Below are 21228 nucleotides of genomic sequence, written 5' to 3'. Positions count from 1 at the left end.
TAGTGAGAAATTATTACCGTGCTTTCCAAGGCTCATACTTAGGACCAGAAATGTGACAAACCTCTAACCCTGAGTGTTACATATTTGACATGCACGCTGTGCCACATTACTTCTGGTACAAACATGAATAACAATTCAAGTCTTGAGTCTTTTTGAGGAGAGTTTGATAGTACTTTTCTAAGCCATCAGAGTTGTGATCGGTTTTAGACAAGAGACACAAACCTTGCCAACTTCCAGTCATTTGATCTCATGAAGTGTGCATTGTATGCATAAAAAGCATTTGCATCTGTGCATCTCTGATGTAATAATGTTGTGTAACTGTATGAATTTACTTTAAATCCTAGATATTAAGCTCTTCTGAGCTGTTTCTATTTGGTTTGCGATGTCACAATAATACCGTATGCTCACTTTGTATAATTAGTGTGATGTTGGGTTTATTTAATGAAATGTCTTTACAGTGTTTACATTCTATTTGTATTTTGATATTATCAGATTACACTTTTTTAAATTATATTTTTTAAATATAATCCTATAATAGGATTATAAAACAGAATCAAGGAGAAGCTGTTATGTAAGAGTGTGTAAATGTTTATTATTTCAGTAAATATTATGTAAATTAAATATTTGTTTTATCATACAGTACTGTTCAAATGTCCACTCCCACAACAAAGATTCACATATAATGTACTCACCCCCTTGTCATCCAAGATGTTCATGTCTTTCTTTCTTCAGTTGTAAAGAAATTGTTTTTTGAGGAAAAAAATTCAGCATTTTTCTCTATATAATGGACTGATATGGGGCCCCGATTTTGAACTTCCAAAATTCAGTTTAAATGTGGCTTCAAACGATCCCAAATGCGGCTGTAAACGATCCCAGCCGAGAAAGAAGGGTCTTATCTAGCGTAACAATCGGTTATTTTCATTATAATAATACAATTTATATACTTTTTAATGCCGAACGCTCGTCTTGTCTTACTCTGCCTGGACTGTTTTTTTTCCCCAGTTCATAACAGTTTATGTCGAAAAACTCATCTCATGTTCTCCCTCAACTTCGAAATCGTCCTATACCGCTGTTTTACCTTTTTTGTTAAGGGTGTTTCATCTTCTTTGCATGTTCACTTTGCAAAGACTGGGTTGGTACTTCTGCAGCGATGTAGGATGATTTTGAAATGATTTTTGAAGTTGAACTAGAAAATCCGATTTGAGTTTTTCAACATACCCTAACTGTCTTGAGCCAGAATACACAGAGTTCAAGGAAAGCAAGGCAAGACGAGCGTTTCGCTAGATAAGACCCTTCTTCCTCGGCTGGGATCATTTGCAACCGCATTCAGGATCGTTTGAAGCCGCATTTAAACTGCATTTTGGAAGTTCAAAATCGGGGCACCATATCAGTCCATTATATGGAGAAAAATCCTGAAATGTTTTCCTCAAAAAATATAATTTCTTTACGAATGAAGAAAGACGCGATCATCTTGGATGACAAGGGGGTGAGTACATTATATGTGAGTCTTTGTTTTGGAAGTGGACTTCTCCTTTAATGTTACGATTTTTAAGGCGTGTTATGCTCACTGAGACTGCATTTGTTTGAGTAATAAAAATACAGCAAAACATTAATTTTGTTAAATATTATAACAATTTAAAATAACTTTTTATCATTTTTTTTTTATCAATTTATTCCTGTAATGAAAAGCTGCATTTCCAGCACCATTACTCCAGTCTTCAGTGTCACATGATCCTTTAGAAATCATTTTGATATGCTGATTTGCTGTGCAAGAAACGTCTCTTATTGTTATGTTGAAAGCAGCTGTGCTGTTTAATGTTTTTGTGGAAACCATAATACATTTGTTTTCAGGATTCCTTGATGAACAGAAATGTCAAAATAACAGAACAGAATTTTCAACATACACCTTTTGTAAAATTATAAATGTCTTTACTGTCAGCTTTTCAGTATGTTTTCCAGTGTTCGGGTCAGCGGCTGTAGAGATATAGATGAATGCAGTTAACAGGTTTCATAGAAGGAGAAAAATCAGTTGCTGCTGGAATACTTGAAAATTAGATGTCTCTCATTTTCGGCCGCTTACGTTATTGAGGCTGTCTAATTTCAGAAAAGTAACCATTATAAAATTGACAGTTACTCCTTATAAGGCGTAAATTATTGTAATTTCTTTATTTCTTTGAAATGTATTGGTTACTTTTCAGAAATGAGATGGTCTTAATGATATATGCAGCTAACAATGTAACCTTAGCCTCTATGTTACAAAAGACCTCAGCAGGAGGCAACACGAACAGAAATACAAGAGAAAAAACTCATTGTGGTTTAGAGTAAAGTGACTTGATCAGTTGGTGGAAATAACAGATATATTATTTTATATTAGCAGATATTATATTATATTATATTATATTATATTTTATATTAAACTTTGAAACCCCTTATACAGACAATCTTGAAAATTCATATACAGTAAATTAACCTTTAATATATATGGGTTGTATTCTCTGTAGCCAATAATTGACCGTAAAAAACACCCCCACACACACACATATTATGAACTCAGTTTATTGTCTTTAACCTGTATTATATTGTATTATATCAACATCTGCAGTTTAAAAAATACACATATTGGTCAACCACAATGACTAACTATGGAAGTTCACACCACTGAATAAAAATCATATATTAAAAAAGGTAATTGTGACTTTTTGTCTTACAATTCGAGTTTACATTTACAGATTTGTGTGATATAAACTTGTGAGATGTAAAACTGGAATATACGACATGACTTTTAAAATCTGAACAGGTTTTTAAAACACCAGGCTTCATTCACTTACTGACTGTGTAATTTAAAAAATTGGCCATCATACACTAAACAACTGAGAATCATTCACTAGCAGACTGAAAATTCACTCTGATCACAACAAACTTGCACTGAAATGTACGCCTTGTTGCTAGGAGGCAAATAAAAATAATACATGTTCTAAAATCATAGTCCAAAATCATAGTCTGAGGCAAAAAAAAAACAAAATCTGAATCTGTGACTATTACAACCTATGCGATTTTCTGTGAACACAAATCTGTAAACTAGCATCGACTTATCCAAGCGGTAGATCGGGGGAGATTTTTTTTTCTCGCAATTGTGAGTTTTTATCTCACATTTCTGACTTTTTTCTTGCAATTGTGTGTTTGTCTCGAAGTTCACTTTTTTTTTTTTTTTACAGAATTGCATGTTATAAACTGACAATTGCAAGAAGTAAAGTCGGAATTGCAAGATAAAAACTCACGATTCTGACTTTTCTCACAGTTGCGACTTTTTATCATAATTCTGACTTTTTTCTTGTAATTGTGAGTTTAGTCTCACAATTCTAACTTTTTTTCTTAGAACTGAGATATAAACTGAGAATAAAGTCAGAATTGCAAGAAGTCACAGTTCAAATTATTTTCTCGCAATTCTGACTTTTTTTCTTGCAATTGTGATTTTTCCCACAATTCCCACAATTCTGACTTTTTTTTTCTTAGAATTGTGAGATATAAACTGACAATTGCAAGAAATAGTCAGTTGCAAGATATAAACTCACAGTTCAGTTTTTCCTTCAAATTGCGAGTTTGTTTTGCAGTTCTCACTTTTTTCAGAACTGCATAATATAAAATGACAAAGAAATAAAGCCACAATTGCAAGATATAAGCTTAGAATTCTGACTTTTTTCTCGCAATTGCAAGTTTACGTCTTGCAGTGGTTACTTCTCAGAATTGTGAGACAAACTTTTTTTCCTTGCAATTCTTTTTTACTTGCAATTATGATTTTTCTCACAATTCTGACCTTTTTCTCATAATTATGAGTTTACTTCTCGCAATTTTCACTTTTTTTTTTTCTCAGAATTGCGTGATATGAACTGACAATTGCAAGAAATAGTCAGAATTGCAAGATATGAACATACTTTTTTCTATCAATTACGACTTTTTAATCTTACAATTATGACTTTTTTCTCGCAATTCTCACTTTTTTCTCAGAATCGCATGATATAAACTGACAATTGCAAGAAATAAAGCCACAGTTGCAAGATATAAACTCACAATTCAGTTTTTCTTGCAATTTCAAGTTTATTTTTCAGTTCTCACTTTTTTCAGAACTGCATGATATAAACTGACAGTTGCAAGAAATAAAGTCAGAATCGCAAGATATGAACTCAGTTCTAACTTTTTTCTATCAACTGTGACTTTTTATCTTACAATTCTGACTTTTTTCTTGCAATTATGAGTTTACTTCTCGCAATTCTCACTTTTTTCCTCAGAACTACATGATTTAAACCGACATTTGCAAGAAATAAATTCAGAATTGCAAGATATAAACTCACAGTTTTAACTTTTTTCTATCAATTGCGACTTTTAATCTCACAATTCAGACTTTTTTTCTTTTTTCATTTCTTTATAAGAAACTTTATAACTCACAGTTCCAAGTTTAGTATATCATGCAGTTATGAGAAAAAAAGTCAGAAATGCAAGAAAAAAAAAAAAAAGTTGCAGTTACCTTTTCAAATTTTTATTCTGTGGTGAAAATGGGCTTCCAAACATAACAGCCCATTCACTTGAGAAAATCCATAAAAAGAGAACTTTCAGTTGACTTTCCTTTTATTAAACACCTTTATCTCTCTCTTTCTTTCAGGTGTAATAATCGTACCCAGTGTGTGGTGGTGGCTGGGTCTGATGTCTTTCCTGACCCGTGTCCAGGAACCTACAAGTACCTGGAGATCCAGTATGAATGTGTGCCATACAGTGAGTAACGACACAGACACACTCCATCCCAACAGCCCCACCCCCTCGCCTCTCCTGCCCCACCCTCTTCACCTCCCCACCCCGCCCCCACCTAAACCCCGCCCCTTCAACCAACCAGCTACTGCCATCCACACACACACACACACACACACACAGACTCACTCAGTCACGCACCCACACACTCACGAGTGCGTTCTCTCCTTCACGCACACACGCTCTCTCTCTCTTTCTAACACTCACACACACACACAGTCTCTCTCTCACACTTTAAACCGTTTTTTTCCATCGACAGTGCGACGTTCCAGAGGCTGAGGGAGATTTTCACATCGGGGAGGTGCTCCGTACACAAACAAACACGTGAACGCGGGGCAGATAAGCATTCAATATCCCCAGCGCTGTGCAGACTCAGCCTTTATTGGCGATCATAAGCACACAAACACACTCGTGCACAGCCTCACACGGCAACAAAATGACCCCGAGGGTGCTTTATCTGGCATTAAACACCTTTACCTCCCCTCTGACAGACAATCAAAATGAAAATTGGGCCGCGGCAAGGCTGCGAGAGCGAGGCGGCGAGCCGCGTGCGTGCGTTGCACAATGGGAATGTTAACACAAACCTCAAATTTATTTCAGACCGCACGACCCAAAGTCGCACACATGCTAATATTCCCATGGCAACGCTCGGCTTTCCGCGTCGCTCGCGAATGAGAGGCAGGGTGTGAATTTCGAGCGACTCGTACGTGTTTCGGGAGCCGGGCTCATGTGAAAATCTCCCGTCAGACGGTACCCCCCCTCCTCCCCCTCATGAGCGCCGACTTTACGTGTGCAGGTGGTCCAGACGGGGCCGTGACTCAGCGGAGGGTGGGTCTGTGGGGGCTTTAGGAGGGTAGTTTGGTGTTGGGGAGAAGTTAATGGGTTTTACTGTGAGCGGGAAGGGGGTTATTAACTCTAATCTATAATCCTGGGGTCAGTTTCTCCGCTCTTCCCACAGGAAATAAAGAGGATGGACTACAAGCCGCCAGCCCGCTCTGCCCGCTAATCCTCCTTTCTCTTTTTTTCTTTTTTTCAGCGTTCTGCTTTCTTCGTGTGCTCTTCTCATTCGTAATCACTCTTCTGACATTTTTATTTCTCGTCCAGTCTTTTGTTTTTTCCTCACTTGTGTTTTTGCTCTTTGTTTCTCTTTCGATTCACCTGCTGAATTCTCCTTTTCTTTGTCTCGCACGCACTCGCGCTCTTTAGCCTTCATCTCTTTTCTTTTTCCTTTGACATGCTTTTATTCGATCTCCACCATCACTTCCCCCTTTTTCTGTCTCTTTCTCTTTCTTTTGCAGGTTTTGGGAGGCGTCCAGAAGAGTTGAGTGTTTATCTTTAAAGCTCTCCAACACTTTCTCTCTCACACACATACACACACACACACACACACACACACTTGTACCAAATGAACGAGACTCTTCAGCCCACACTCTTTGACCACCTTTGCTCAGCGGCCGTAATCCTCAATCCGCTTCCACACAAACACATCAAAACACACAGTGCAAATACTATTCCTAGCCTTCCTCTTTCGGATGCTTAGCGAGACTTAGATTTACTTCAGAGGCAGCGGCTGGCCTCTCCCTCTCTCTCAAAAACTCTGTTTTTCTATGTTATTTCATATTTTAGTAGTATTCTGTGGTTTTGTTTGTGTTGACAGAATTTCGTCTGTTCTTTTGTTTCATTATTTTGACAATATTTCATTGTTATTTCAACAGTGCTAGATGTTCTATCTTTATTGTTGTCACACTGTGAACACACAGAGAATCTGTTGTTGTTTGTTTCATCAATATTTTGAGAATATTTATTAGTAGTTTTGTTTGACAATTTTGTCATTTCTGTCATATTTTTTTCATTATTTTGTCTTTGTTAGTTTTAACATTACTTTGTCTTTCTTTTGGCTTCTTTTTATTTGTTTTGCATTATTTTGGCAGCATTTCATTGTTTACTGTTCGGTGTTTTGTTTCATTAGCAGAATTTTGTTTTGACATTTTGTATTCACTGTTCTGTTCCTTTTACTTTGTCTTCTATATATAGTAGACTTTTTTGATATTTCAACAGTTTAATTATTTCACCTTTTTAGCATTACTAAATTATTTTGTTTTATTGTTTTATTAGCAATATTTTGCTAGTTTGTATTCATTTCTTTATTATTCTGACAATATTTAATTGTTTCTGTGGCATCATCATCGTTATTATAATTATTATTTATTTTATTTTTGTTATTTTGGCAGCATTTTATTATTCTCTGGTGTTTTGTTTCATTTTGTTTAACATTTAACATTTTCTATTCATTATTCTGTTCCTTCATTGTTTTCACAACACGTTATTACTTTGTCCTATCTTTATTTTAATTTTTGATATACAGTAGCCTTTTCTTCTTATCTTAACAGTATTTTAATTATTTTTTGTTGTTGTTGTTTGTTTTTCCAGCATTACAGAATTTTTTTTTGTTTCATTTTTATTTTTTTATTTTTTTTTATTATTTTTAATTTTTTCCAGCAATATTTTGCTATTTTGGATTTTGTATTCATTAGTATTAATAGTAGTAGTAGTTGTTGTATTTGTTAATTGTAACATTATTTTGTCTCTTCTTTGACTTATTTTTTATTTGTTTTGCATTATTTTGGCAGGATTCCATTATTTACAGTATTTAAACAGTATTTAAATTATTTTATTGTTTTTTCAGCATTGCTAAATTATTTTAATTATTATATTAGCAATATTTTGCTATTTTGTAATCATTTAAATGTTTCTTCATTATTCTGACAATATTAAATTTTTGCTGTGGTGTTTTTTTAATTATTATTATTAGTCTTTAATAGCTAGTTCTAAAGTTATTTTGTCTCTAGTTATTTCATGATTTATTTGTTTTGTGTTATTTTGGCAGCATTCCATTATTTACTCTTCAGTGTTTTGTTTTATTAATAGAATTTTGTTCTCATTCTGTCATTATTCTGTTCCTTTATTATTTATTTATTTTTACTTTATTGTTTTGTTTTCCATTTATTTATATTTATATGGTAGTCTGTTTATATATATATATATTCATTATTTCACATTTGTTTTTTCAACATTACTAAATTATTTTGTTTCATTATTTAGCAGTATCATGCTATTTTGTATTCATTAACATGTTTCTTCATTATTCTGATAATGTTTCGTTGTTTTTGTGACCCCTCCAAAAAAAAATGTACTGGGGGACCCCTCTCGAAGCACGATTAGGCTAGTTTTGGGCTAGTTCTGAGTAGCAGTTAGGTGGGTTTTGTTGTGAAAACCTGGCAACCCTGGTTTTCAGTACGTTAGATTCTCTCCAACAGGTTGTATGTCTGACGAAGTACAGTAAGCGTATAGGGCAGGCTAGTTTGCGTCTGCTAAGTCGGTGCGTTAGCATGACATATGTTGGCGAGCGGCAGGTGAGTCACAGCTGAAACGCTTGCACGCCTCACCACTCCGCTCACCGCTTCATTTAGCCTGTCACAGTTATTTTCCTCTTCGCCTTCCTCCCCAGTCGCCATCTCCAGCATGTTGTTTGGAAATAGCGCTGTGCGCAGAGGTGAGAGAATGCGTGATTAACTAGCTGCTGACTTGCATTTTATCTCCTATTTTTAAAAACTTTGTTTATGGTGTTTGAGGAATAGAGAGGTGAGGAAAATTGGGACCTGATTCCTCCATGATGAAAAGTTCTCGCTGTCTGAAGTGACAAAGAAGAGCCAATTATCGGGATCCTCCGTCAGCCGCATCTCCCCTGAGGGACCGTGGGCACGGAAGGGACGCGCTCCGCTCCGGGCTCCACATGTTGTTGGCTAGCGTGCCGGAATAAATAGAAACGTGCCTCAATTACATCCAGACATCACGCCCCTCGAACGCCGAACCAATTCGGCCATTTTTAATTACCGGGGGATGGTGGCATCGCTCGGGCCTCTGTGGAGATTTGTCGAGATTAATTGAATTTACTGCGCCTAATTGCTCTGATAATGCCCCATCTTTCACGGCTGCTGGAGAACACGTTCCGCGCCGTTATTGGCGTGTTTACCGCTGACATATGTCCATTTGTTTGTTTATTTAATATGTAAGGATGAAGGAATAAGGGCTGCTGCATTTAAGGACGTAGCTTGGCTTGCGACACTCCTGACAGACTCCTGTTTGTGCGCGAGCCTCCACGAGACAGAACGGCGACAGATTTAGCCAAACTGTCTTACACACACACACACACTTAAAGACAGAGTCAGTATGCCCGCCAACACACGCGCGCTCGTTCGCGCACAACCACGACCGCAGCCAACATGTCAAAGTCGGGTGCTGAGTGCCAGCAGGAGTCAAACTTTCTGGCCCTCGTATCCACAGAGCTCTGTGTCTCCGAGGAAATGACAAACAGGCAGCTCTGCTCCAAACAGCGGCCCATAAAGACAAACAGCAGCGCCTGACTCAGTCAGCGGAGACTCGCTCGAACTCCATACAGCCCGAGGCCATGTTGGCTAAGAAGCATTAATGCATCTGCGACCTCTGTAATACGTCCTCATTTGCTCTTGTGGCACAGATCTGTTTAGTCCAGTCGGTTGGCGTCTTTCCTCAGTGTCCGGTGTCATTCTGCATTATATAACAAGACGGCACGCACTTGATACTTGTGCTAACTTATCTGATAACCTTAGCCGGGTTAAGAAAAGACAATTAGATGCATTTAAAGGAACGTCGACTTAGGTTAGTCTTCACAATAGGCAAATGGAGCAGCGGCCAATCAAACTGTCTAGTGCCTCGGTACTTTAAGAGTAATGTCGTGGTCACGTCATGCCAGAATTACAGTAATTACGAGATGACAATTACTCTGTGCTGTTCACGTCTTTGGAATCAGACATTATTCTTTTCTTTGGCAATGCACTTCATGCCAAAATGTTGAGTGGGTGGTTAGTCAGCTCTTTTGTGCTGAAAGTAAACCGCATCTGTATGTACGCATGTATGTATGTGTATGTATGTATGTATGTATGTATGTATGTATTGATTTATTTATTCATTCATTTTAAACTCTGCATTATTATTTTTTTATATTAAGTATAATTAATTACTTAAAAGAAGAATTATGTAAAAAAAAAAAAAAGCAATATAGTCAGCTCTATTTAAAATCACATTTAATATCTGTGATTCAATATCTATTTTTCACAAACACCAAATTTTGCATTATTATATTATGTATAATAAAAGCAGAATTATTATTAAAAGTAAACCATATTTAATATTAAAATAGTGTTTATTAAATATTGAATTATTATTAAATATCAAATTATTATATTATTATATATTATTAAATATATTTATATTGTTAATAGTGTCAATATTCCATCTATCCATCTGTCAGTCTGTCTGTCTATCTATCTATCTATCTATCTATCTATCTATCTATCTATCTATCTATCTATCTATCTGTCTATCTATCTATCTATCTATCTATCTATCTGTCATTCTATCTGTCATTCTATCTGTCATTCTATCTGTCTGTCTGTCTGTCTCTCTCTCTATCTATATATCTATCTATCTATATATCTATCTGTCTATCTGCCTATCTGTCTGTCTGTCTGTCTGTCTATCTATCGTTCTATCATTTGTTCTATCATTCTGACATTCTAGCACTGTTCTTTCTAGCATTCTTTCTTTCATTCTAGCAATGTTATGTTTTGATGTTATGTAATATAATAAAATTCATACATTTTAAGCGTAGCTAAAGTCCAAATACAATGCAAATTGCACTGCACAAAATATTACACAATATGGTATAACTTGCCATGCCGCTGTAGGATTGCATATCTTCACCCGAAGCTAAGACAAGTAGATGCAGTTGTTTATATTCAGGGCACATCCTGACTGCATTTGCTTGTTTTATTTTAGCCTCATAAATCCTTAGAAGATTTTTTTTTTTCTAAGGATGTAAATGTGAGAGAAAATATTTTAGTGGTATTTCAGTCCAGCTCTTCAGGAAGTGTTAAACAGTGGGAGTATGTATGAGCACTAGGTGTTTTGGTGTAATTTGGTCTTTGTGAGAGAGAGACGGAGAGCTTTGAAAGCGCCGCAGCTGAGAGTCATTAATATGTATTAGGCCTACATAATTTGTGAATCTCATGAATGTGCGTGGAGTGACATGCGCAAACAGTTTGCCGCTGGATTCGTCTCCAACTCCACCTCTTGATGCCGGAGAAAAGCATGAGAAATGTTAGCGTAGAGACACGCTCTGGTGGTGATGCGAGGCACGCGGCGTCTGCTAGCTGTGCTCCTCAGGTGTGTGTTCATTAGTGCCCCTCATTATCACATGAGTAATTGATAGTGTTGCTGAGACCGCTGGGCTGAAGGGGCTCAAGGGCCACCGTACTTGTTCACCAATGACAGGCAAATAAAGCTGGAAGCCACTGAAAGAATCGAACTGAATCTGCATGCACCAGTGCTTGACGTGTTTGTAATGCGCGAGTGTTTATGTTTGTGTGATTGTGTGGATGTCTGTGTCTTTTCTCTACAGGTGGAAGAGGAAACGTGACAGAGTTAACTAACACGTTCTTTTTCTATTCCTCCCCACATCTCCATCACAGCTTTTTGAAGAAATGTTCCTGCGGTATTAGTCACATTCACACGTCTATCTGTTTGTCTATGCATCTGTCTATCTACCAATTATTAATTCTATAATTCTATCTATCTATAATTCTATTCTGTCTATAGTTTTTGTCATTCCATATATGTCTATCTTTGTCTATTCTATGTATGTCTATTGTTCTATCTATCAATAATTTTGTTTATCTATCTATCTATCTATGTATCTATCGTTTGTTCGTTCGTTCGTTCATTTGTTCGTTCAATCAGTCAATCTTTTGTTCTATCGTCCCTTTTATTACTCGTCTGTTCGTTCTGTCTTTCGTTCTATTGTTCGTTCTAACGTTCGTTCTGTGGTGCATCATTCATTCTGTTGTCCGTTCCGTATCATCTTTAGTTCCATCTATCTATCTATCTATCTATCTGTTCGTTCAGTCGTTCAATCATTTGTTCTATCGTCCGTTTTATCGCTCGTTACTTTGTTCTATCTTTTGTTCAGTCGTTTGTTTGTTCATTCTATAGTTTTTTTTCTGTCTTTTCTATCTATCGGTCATTCGATTGATTAGTTTGATTCGTTTTATCGCTCATTTGTTCGTTCCATGTTTTGTTCTATCATTCATTTGTTCATTCTATCATTCGTTCTATCGTTCGTTTGTTCACTCTATTGTTTGTTCTATCGTTTGATTTATCTTTCTATCTATTGTTTGTTCGTTCGTGCGGTAATTCATGCTGTCAACCGTTCAATCTATCGTTCGTTCAGAATATCTATCATTTGTTTGTTTTATTGCTCATTGATTCGTTCTATGTTTTGTTCTATCATTTGTTCATTCTATCGTTTGTTCTATCATTCGTTCTATCGTTCGTTTGTTCACTCTATTGTTTGTTCTATCGTTTGATTTATCTTTCTATCTATTGTTTGTTTGTTCGTTCGTGCGGTAATTCATGCTGTCAACCGTTCAATCTATTGTTCGTTCAGAATATCTATCATTTGTTTGTTTTATTGCTCATTGATTCGTTCTATGTTTTGTTCTATCATTTGTTTGTTCATTCTATCGTTTGTTCTATCATTCGTTCTGTCATTCGTTTGTTCATTCTATTGTTTGATAGATCATTTTATCTATCATCTATCTATCCATCTATCTATCTATCTATCTATCTATCGTTCTATCGTTCTATCATCCATCGTTCTATCTATCATTCTATTTTTTGCTCTAGCGTTCCTTCTTTCATTCTGTCTTTCTACAGTTTATCTTTCTATAGGTCTATACTATCGTTCTGTCTATCCTTCTGCCATTCTATCTTTGTGTTTCTGTCTTCCTCACTGTCTTTCTCTCTGGCTCAAGGGGAAAAACACTTTTGGTATGACTCAAATTCAGGTCACACAGAGAGACGGCACATATGCCTTGGTCCCTCAATGAAGTCTCATATGAATCACCATTGTTGAGGCATCTGTACAGAAAGAGAGGGAGAGAGAGAGCTTGTTCCTTCATGCAAAGACCAGTGCATAATGTTCTCGTCAGATTGCATCACCCTGTTAAACAAGCGATGAAATCACACACACAGAGGGATGTCTCTGTCGGCTATTTTTTTTTAATAAAATGAAACGCTTTGCATTAGTGCTGTTATGTCACCCTTAGGGTGAAGACATTTCTGTTTGAGTTTTACAGGAAAAAATACTAGAATCAAATAATTTTCATGACATTTACTTTCCTCTGTGTTTTGTTCTGCTGATGCAGGCTCAACACTATGCTAAAGCACGCTGTCAGTACATTTTATGTGGCTGAAACTACAAGGCCACAATAAAATGATACGGTTTTGATTTTGCAGTCTAAATTTAATGTAATTAGAGTAAATGTAGCAAAGAAAATAAATAGACAATTCTTTCCAGTTTGTTGTCCTTGCTGGGTTGCACTGAACATGCATTATTAGAGTCATTCACTTACAAATCAGATTATTATAAGATTTGTCTTTTAAATGAATCATTAAAAAAAAAAAAAAACTCCCTCAATGAACTAAAAACTGGCACGCTGTGTAGTTCTCTGTGTGCTTATTGACTAGTCGCTTATATTAAAGGAGAAGTCCACTTCCAGAACAACACCCCCTGTACTCACCCCCTTGTCATCCAAGATGTTCATGTCTTTCTTTCTTCAGTCGTAAAGAAATTGTGTTTTTTGAGGAAAACATTTCAGGATTTTTCTCCATATAATGGACTGATATGGTGCCCCGATTTTGAACTTCCAAAATGCAGTTTAAATGCGGCTTCAAACGATCCAAAATGCGGTTGCAAACGATCCCAGGCGAGGAAGAAGGGTCTTATCTAGCGAAACGATTGGTGTCTTGAGCTAGAATACACAGAGTTTAGGGAGAGTAAGACAAGATGAGCGTTTGACATTAAGAAGTATATAAATTGTATTTTTTTAATGAAAATAACCGATCGTTTCGCCAGATAAGACCCTTCTTTCTCAGCTGGGATTGTTTACAACCGCACTTGGGATCGTTTGAAGCCGCATTTAAGCTGTATTTTGGAAGTTCAAACTCGGGGCACCATATCAGTCCATTATATGGAGAAAAAAAACATAATTTCTTTCGACTGAAGAAAGAAAGACATGAACATCTTGGATGACAGGGGGGCGAGTACATTATCTGTAAATTGTTGTTCTGGAAGTGGACTTCTCCTTCAAAACATGTAGACAAAGATACTTCAAAAACCAACTGAGGCTTTTTTTCTTCTTTTCTTTTCTCAGCAGAGATGTCATTTTGTTTCCGCAAAAGTACTAAAAGAACTGCTAATGGAATCGATGTGGCACCGGAATCGTTAAGTGGAATCTTTAAGTAACTTAAATTCCTTCTGATTCCTATCCGTAGTCCCCTTGCTCTTCAGTTCTCAAATGGTGTGAGTGAGTTAGACAGTGACGGCTGCCCGCTGCCTTTATACAGACAGTGTAAGTACGTCTGTATGTGTGAGATCACTTCAAAGACCTCAACTTCAGAACCTTAAACCCGCACAGGCTCAGAAACGAGTGTCTCTTCCCCTCTCTTTTCTCCGCTGATCGCTCCATCCCTCTCTCCCTCGAGATTCCTCTTTCTAGATACTCCAGTTTGTCTTTTAGGAGACACAATGGGTCTCAGGGGGAAAGACGCTGAGCTTCACACGCTGCTTGCGTGTTGCCAGCTACAGGCAGACACATGTCGCTAACACGTTAGCGGTTGCCTGAGCGGTTATGTGTGTCAGCCATGGGTACAGGCTAACACTGCTAGCACATCCAGATCGGCAAGACAGACAAGCTGTCAGTCACTGTCACACGCTGGCTGTCTCTCTGTCATACACACCAAAGCTGCTCTCTTACATACAAACACACAGTAAACTAAACCCAGAAAGAGAGAGGAACCATGCAATGGCCAAACATGTAGTAAGTGAGGAGAAAAACTGGAAAGTGTTGATGGAAAGTCCAGTAAACTGGACTAGATGGTTAATTGGAGTGACCATATATCCCTTTGTCCTGCTTTTCTATTGACAAGTGATTGGTTGATTATGCACAGTGCCTTTATACTGTTGGTCAAACTGTTTTTTAAATAGGCAGTTTCTGGTTATATTTACTTTGCTCTAAAAGTCCTGCTATATGAGACTAGCACAAGGCCGACCTGGCGGACTATGTTTGACAAGCTGTTTAGAGTCGGTAAGCCGTCTTAGCATAAGTGACCTCTTACCAGCAGGGCACCATTAACCATTTTCCCAAAACCAGCCTGACCACCTCAAACTTGTACCTCAAACTTGGTTTTATCCAGCAGGCACTGGAAACGAAATGTTCCTCTGTTCTGCCTACCTGTTTTTTTTTTGCTCTCCAACCTCTCCCTTACTATAATGGCCTCTCTCCTCCTCTCAGCCTGTTACTGGTTCTAAAAAATGTACCTTGGCCAAGCCGCATGGTCCCACAGACTGCAATCAGTGATTGGCAGCTGGATCTTGATGGATTCAGTGAGTAGAAGCGATAAGTGGTCAAGCTCTGTGAGAGAGAAAGAACAGCTCGCTCGCCCGATCCCAGCCGAGTCAGAACCGGCCCCTTCAGGTTCAGAGAGAAATCAGTCTTTCCATCACTTCTCCTCTATCTCTGTCTCTCTCTTCTCTTCATCACTGCATCAATCTGTCTCTTTTTAACCCTTTTTCCTCCTTACAGCTGCAGACAACTCCAGCACACTTGGGAATACTTTCGAAATGGCATACTAGCATATCTTATTACAAAGCATATACTGCATAAGCATGTTTATTTATTTGCATACTTGTGCATTGTACATTCTGTGCCTAAAAAATATTTGGCAAAACACTTGTGGCAATGCTAAGAACTTGCATTGTGATACACACTGTGGCCTGACACATTTTGCAAAGTATTACACATGAAATATATTTTGCGCAGTAAAAAAAAAGTACATTCACATACTTGTGCATTGTACGTTTTTGGCTTAAAAAGTATATGCTAACCTTGTGATAATACTTAGAACTTGCATTATATTATAATTTACAACTTGGCGCATTTCGCAGTGTGCGACAATTTAAATAGAGCTTGCGCACTTGAAACATTTGCATTCACATACAGTACTTGTGCATAGTACAATTTGGGCCTAAATTTGTTTGCTATAACAACCTTGTGGCAATTCGCTTGTTAAGTCTGATGTCACGCCTCACCGCTTCCGCGTCCAAAGGAAAACAAACAGTGCTAATATACACTGTGATATAATACTACCAAAAAATATATATATATATATAATCCTCCATACTGAAATCCCAGATAGCCAAAAAATATACATATAAATAAATAAATATAAAAATGATTTGTGTTTGGGATGCTTTGAGCACGGAGACTGTAGTGTAAACCGTAAGTTTGAAAAAACATTTACAAGTAAATACTAAGAACTTGCATTGTATTATAAATTGCAGCCCGGCACATAATGCGCAACAATTTAAATAAAACTTGCATGCTTGAAATATTTGCATTCACATACTTGTGCATTGTAGAACTGCACAAGCATTTCACAATGCGCGACAATTTAATTAGAGCTTGCATACTTTAAAAATTTGCATTCACATACTTGTACATTGTGAAATGCTTGTGCAGTTCTACAATGCGCAGCAATTTAAATAGAACTTGCGTACTTGAAACATTTCCATTCACATACTTGTGCTTAAAACATACTGGAACTTGCATGCTTGAAACATTTGCATTCACATACTTGTGCATTGTAGAACTGCACAAGCATTTCTTAATGCACGGCAGTTTAATTAGGATTTGCATGCTTGACACGTTTACATTCACATACTTGTGCTTGAAACACACTTGCATACTTGAAACATGTGCATTGTACAATTGCACAAGCATTCCACAATGTGCAAAAATTTTAATAGAATGTGCTTGAAACATTGGCATTCACATGCTTATGCATTGAACAATTTGGACCTAAAATTCACTATAACAACATTGTGTTCTATTATTATTATTATTATTATTATTATTATTATTATTATTATTATTATTATTACTATAAATTGCAGCCTGGCACATTTTTCAGTGCACAAAAATTTAAATAAAGCTTGTGTGCTTGAAACATTTGCATTCACATACTTGTGCATTGTAGAACTGCACAAGCATTTCACAATGCGTGACAACTGTACTTGAAACATTTGCATTCACATACTTGTGCATTGTATAATTGCACAAGCATTTCTCAGTGTGCGACAATTTAAATAAAACTTGCGTACTTGAAACAATTGCATTCACATACTTGTGCTTGAAACATACTTGAAATTCAGACCTGAAACATTTGCATTCACATACTTGTGCTTAAAACATACTTGAAATTCAGACCTGAAATATTTGCATTCACATACTTGTGCTTGAAACATACTTGAAGTTCAGACTTGAAACATTTACATTGTAGAACTGCAGAAGCATTTCACAGTGTGCGATAGTTTAAATGCTTGTCAATTGAACAGTTTGGGCCTAAAATTGTTCGCTATAACAACCTTGTGGCAATGCAAAAGAACTTTGGTTTTATTACGAATTGCAACCTGATACATTTCACAATGTGCAGCAATTTAAATAGAATGTATACGTGTAACATTTGCATTGACATACTTGTGCATTGTATAATTTGGGCGTAAAAAAAAATTCGCTATAGCACAACATGCGTGACAAATAAAACAGAAGTTGCATAAAAGAAGCATTTATATCCATACTTGCGCATTGTACGTTTTGGGCCTAAATAATAGAAAGTCATTGTGAAATGCGTTACTGGAACTTGCGTACTAGAAGAATTTGCCTTCACATACTTCTGCATTTGAAACATTTTGGACCTAAAAATGTTCACTATAACACGGCCTTGTAGCAATGCTAACAAGTCATGTTGAGTTTTGTTATGAATTGGGGCCTGACACATTTCACAATGTGTTACAAATTAGATAGAACTTGCATACTAGAAGCAATTGCCTTTACATACCTCTTCATTGTACATTTTGGGCCTAAAAATGTTTCACGTTATGAATTGCAACCTGACACATTTCTCAACACATGACAAATGAAACAGAACTTGCGTACTAGAAACATTTACATCCACATACTTTTGCATTCGGGGCCTAAATATAGAAAGTCAAGTCCAGCGCATTGCATTAAGGAATACATTATCCCACACAGTGTGTTCTGTTGCACACATCTTCAGCAAATGAGCCAGGCCATGCAGCTATTTCAGGTGAAAATTAGCATACTGCGCACAGTATACATACTGCAAAACTAGTATGCCATTTCGAACATGCATCACATTCTCTTTCTCACAGCAGCCCAAAGATGCAGAAGCGTGGATACAGGAATGACAGACGGATGGAGGGGAGAGGGGGCGAAGGAGGGGAAGCGGAGGGGGCGGAGTGCGTGTGACTGGGGGAAGTGTACGTGTGTCATGTGACAGAAAGAATGGAATGGGTTTTGCGAAACTTTGTGAAAGCAGTTGAGGCCATTCTCCCCTCTCATTACTCACTCGAGTCATCTTCTCTGTAAAGAGCCTACATCACACTGACAGAATGCCATGATTTGAGAAAGGATAGCCTTTTATTTAATCTCAATTTTCTCTTTTTTCCTGCACCTGTTTTTTCTTTCATTATCTTCACTCTCTCTCTCTTTCGCTCTTTCTTTTGCTCTCTCTGTCTTCTCTCTCTTTTTTCCGATGCTTGAATAGAAGTGGACCAAAAAGGTAAAGACCACAATGAACATAAAAACCACAGCTCGCCCCGCCCGCCCTCCTCCTCCTCCTCCTCCCCTTCCTCTTCCGTTTCCTTTCCTTCCCTCATCCCCCTCTCCTAACCCAGCACCTTGTGTAGTGCTCATGTTTGATGTTTATATCCCTCCTTCTCTCTTTCTCTCTCACGTTTTCTCTCTTCCTTTCTCTGGCTTATAACCGAACCTCCTTCCAGATTTGGTTCTTGTTTCAGATAACACCGACACGCGCCATCATACGTACGGTCCTGCATCCACGCACTAATCCCTGTGCACAGAAGACCTCATGCATGCGTATCGAACGCGCACACACGCACGCAACTCTCACTTGAGGAAAAACAGCAGATCTCCACCAGCTGTCCTGCTAAAAGTTCCAATTAAGTCTATTTGAGAAATTAATAACCATCCTTTAATCTGATCACTTCTACCCCAAGGGAAACACGCTCGCCGACTAAATGCGGCACATGCACGCGTGCACGCTCTCTATTCTTTCTCTCTCGCGCGCACTCGCACGAGCCACTTTACGCCGAGCGCTTCTCCGCTCTACTTTTCTGTTGGACAGGAAGTCATTTCTCCCACTAAACTCATATCCTCCGCCGACACGCGCACCCATCTGTGCAATTCCACCCTCTTTCACGCGCCATCATTTATTCATTTCTCTATTGTTTGCGATTAATTTTGTATCTGTCCTTCCAGATCCAAAGCGACTCCTCCATACTGTTTGAGACCTTTTTTTTTTTCTTTCAGACCTTTTTTGTTTATGTCTTCCTTCCTACCTACCTACCTACCTACCTACCTACCTTCCTTCCTTCAGGATAACCCCTGTGTTTTCTCTGTATGTTACTTTGGATTAGAGTAACGATTTGTAGAGCTGGTAACTGCCCGACCCCCTGCCAAATGCTCTTTCCCATTTCCAGGTGCTTCAGTGTCTCTCTTTACAAGCTTTCTCTTTTTTCGCCATGTCACGTTTTCTCTCTCTTTCATCTCTCGGTTGATATCCTTCCAAATTCTCATGTGTTCATCAAAAGCAGCCGCAGGTTTTCTGAGACTACCTCAGATCCCCCTCCTCCGCACACTTCCTCTGGTCCCTCCTCTCTAATTTGTCATCTGCCAGTGGCGTCATTCTTCTTTTTAATCCTTCTGTTTTGTTGTCTGCTTTTGGACGCTGCTCAGTGGCGTCTGTAGCAGTCGCTCCCTCCCCGTTGTGTGTCCGCACATGTCTAAAGGGGAGGGTACGGTGGCAGTTGGCATCTCTGTAAGATGGCTGCTTTGTTAGGCAGAGCCGGTTCCACTCACGCGGCCTCTCTCCGTGGTGCCAATCAGCTCGCAGCCTGATTCGGTTCAGCCAGCCAATCACAGAGATTCGGGGCTGCCGTACTTGATCCTCTTGCCAGTCTCTTGAGTATTCAGTTTCAAACTTTTGCAAAACTTGAACTGAGCTTGAACCAGGCATAATTCAGCCTCATATCATCTACAGCTGGCTATATGATTTGAACGATCTGTTCCAAACCTTAGTGAGCTGTCTTGTTGATACTGTCTACATAGACGGCTATCTGCCAAGGCAAAGTGACAGTTTTGATACATAGTCAGTGACTGTAGTGAGAAAGTGGTCATACTAGGCCTTAAAAACCCCATAAAATGGCTTAAAAGTGCAATTTTCTTTTCGGTGTTGACACACAGAAAGTTGGGGCAGTGCAACGAAAAATTTACGTTGTTTAAAAAAAACAAACAAACATCGTTTTATACATATTTTGGACTATGGAGGCCATTATTTGTGATGATGTGAAATGCTTGCACTCGGTGAGCTACTGCCGCTACCTGTTGCTATTTTTACTGCAACACAACTCGGAAATTAAAATACTGCTTTTGTAATTTTCAGTCAAAGGGCAACAAGAGAAGCAATGAAAATCTTCACTGCTTTCCTAGTGATAAGAAGAGGAGAAAAAAATGGGAAGATGCCTGTGAATGAATAAAACTTCCTAAAGACCTTTGTTTTCTCCACTTTAGCCCTGATGCCTTTGAGACTTTTAGTAGATCTCAGCTACTGAAAGAGCTTAGAAACAGCAGAGACAAGAAACGCTAGATGCCAACCTGGCAGGATGTATGTCGACGCTTGTCATGCTGCTTCAGCCACTGAAGGAGCGTGTATTTCACTCAATATCCTAGGGCATTTAAACTCCTTTTGGGGAAAAATCAATGGTGCCGCATTTAGTTTAAGCCTACGCTTGTATCCATCGCCACCTGTAAGCTCTGTCAGTAGTTGTGGTCATCGTATTCCGAGTTGTGTTGCGGTAAAAATAGCAACAGGTAGCACCAGTAGCAAACTATGTATAAAACTATATGGATTTTTTAAATAATGTAAATCTTTCATAGGTTTTTGTACAATACATTGTACATTTCAATGAGAAATATAATTTACATTATATTAAAGAAGTTCACTTCCAGAACAAAAATGTACAGATAATTTTCTCACCCCCTTGTCATCCAAGATGTTCATGTCTTTCTTTCTCCAGTGGGAAAGAAATAGTTTTTTGAGGAAAATGTTTCAGGATTTCTCTCCATATAGTGGACTTCTACAGTATAAATGCAGCTTCAAAGGGTTCTA

At 37.9% G+C, this 21228-nt stretch overlaps 1 protein-coding gene across 1 annotated transcript in view; it reads left to right on the top strand.

Annotated features, from left to right (window-relative positions):
- adgrl1a (adhesion G protein-coupled receptor L1a) overlaps positions 1-21228 on the top strand; it is a 205031-nt gene that overhangs the window by 124594 nt on the left and 59209 nt on the right. The window contains exon 4 of the mRNA XM_051106077.1: positions 4658-4767. Within this exon, the coding sequence (XP_050962034.1) occupies positions 4658-4767 (110 nt within the window). The remainder of the gene's footprint in view (positions 1-4657; positions 4768-21228) is intronic.

This window comes from Labeo rohita, chromosome 3 (genome assembly GCF_022985175.1).
Source record: "Labeo rohita strain BAU-BD-2019 chromosome 3, IGBB_LRoh.1.0, whole genome shotgun sequence".
NCBI lineage: Eukaryota > Metazoa > Chordata > Actinopteri > Cypriniformes > Cyprinidae > Labeo > Labeo rohita.
The sequence above is the reverse complement of the archived record's forward strand: the minus strand, read 5'-3'. Positions and strand labels throughout refer to the sequence as shown.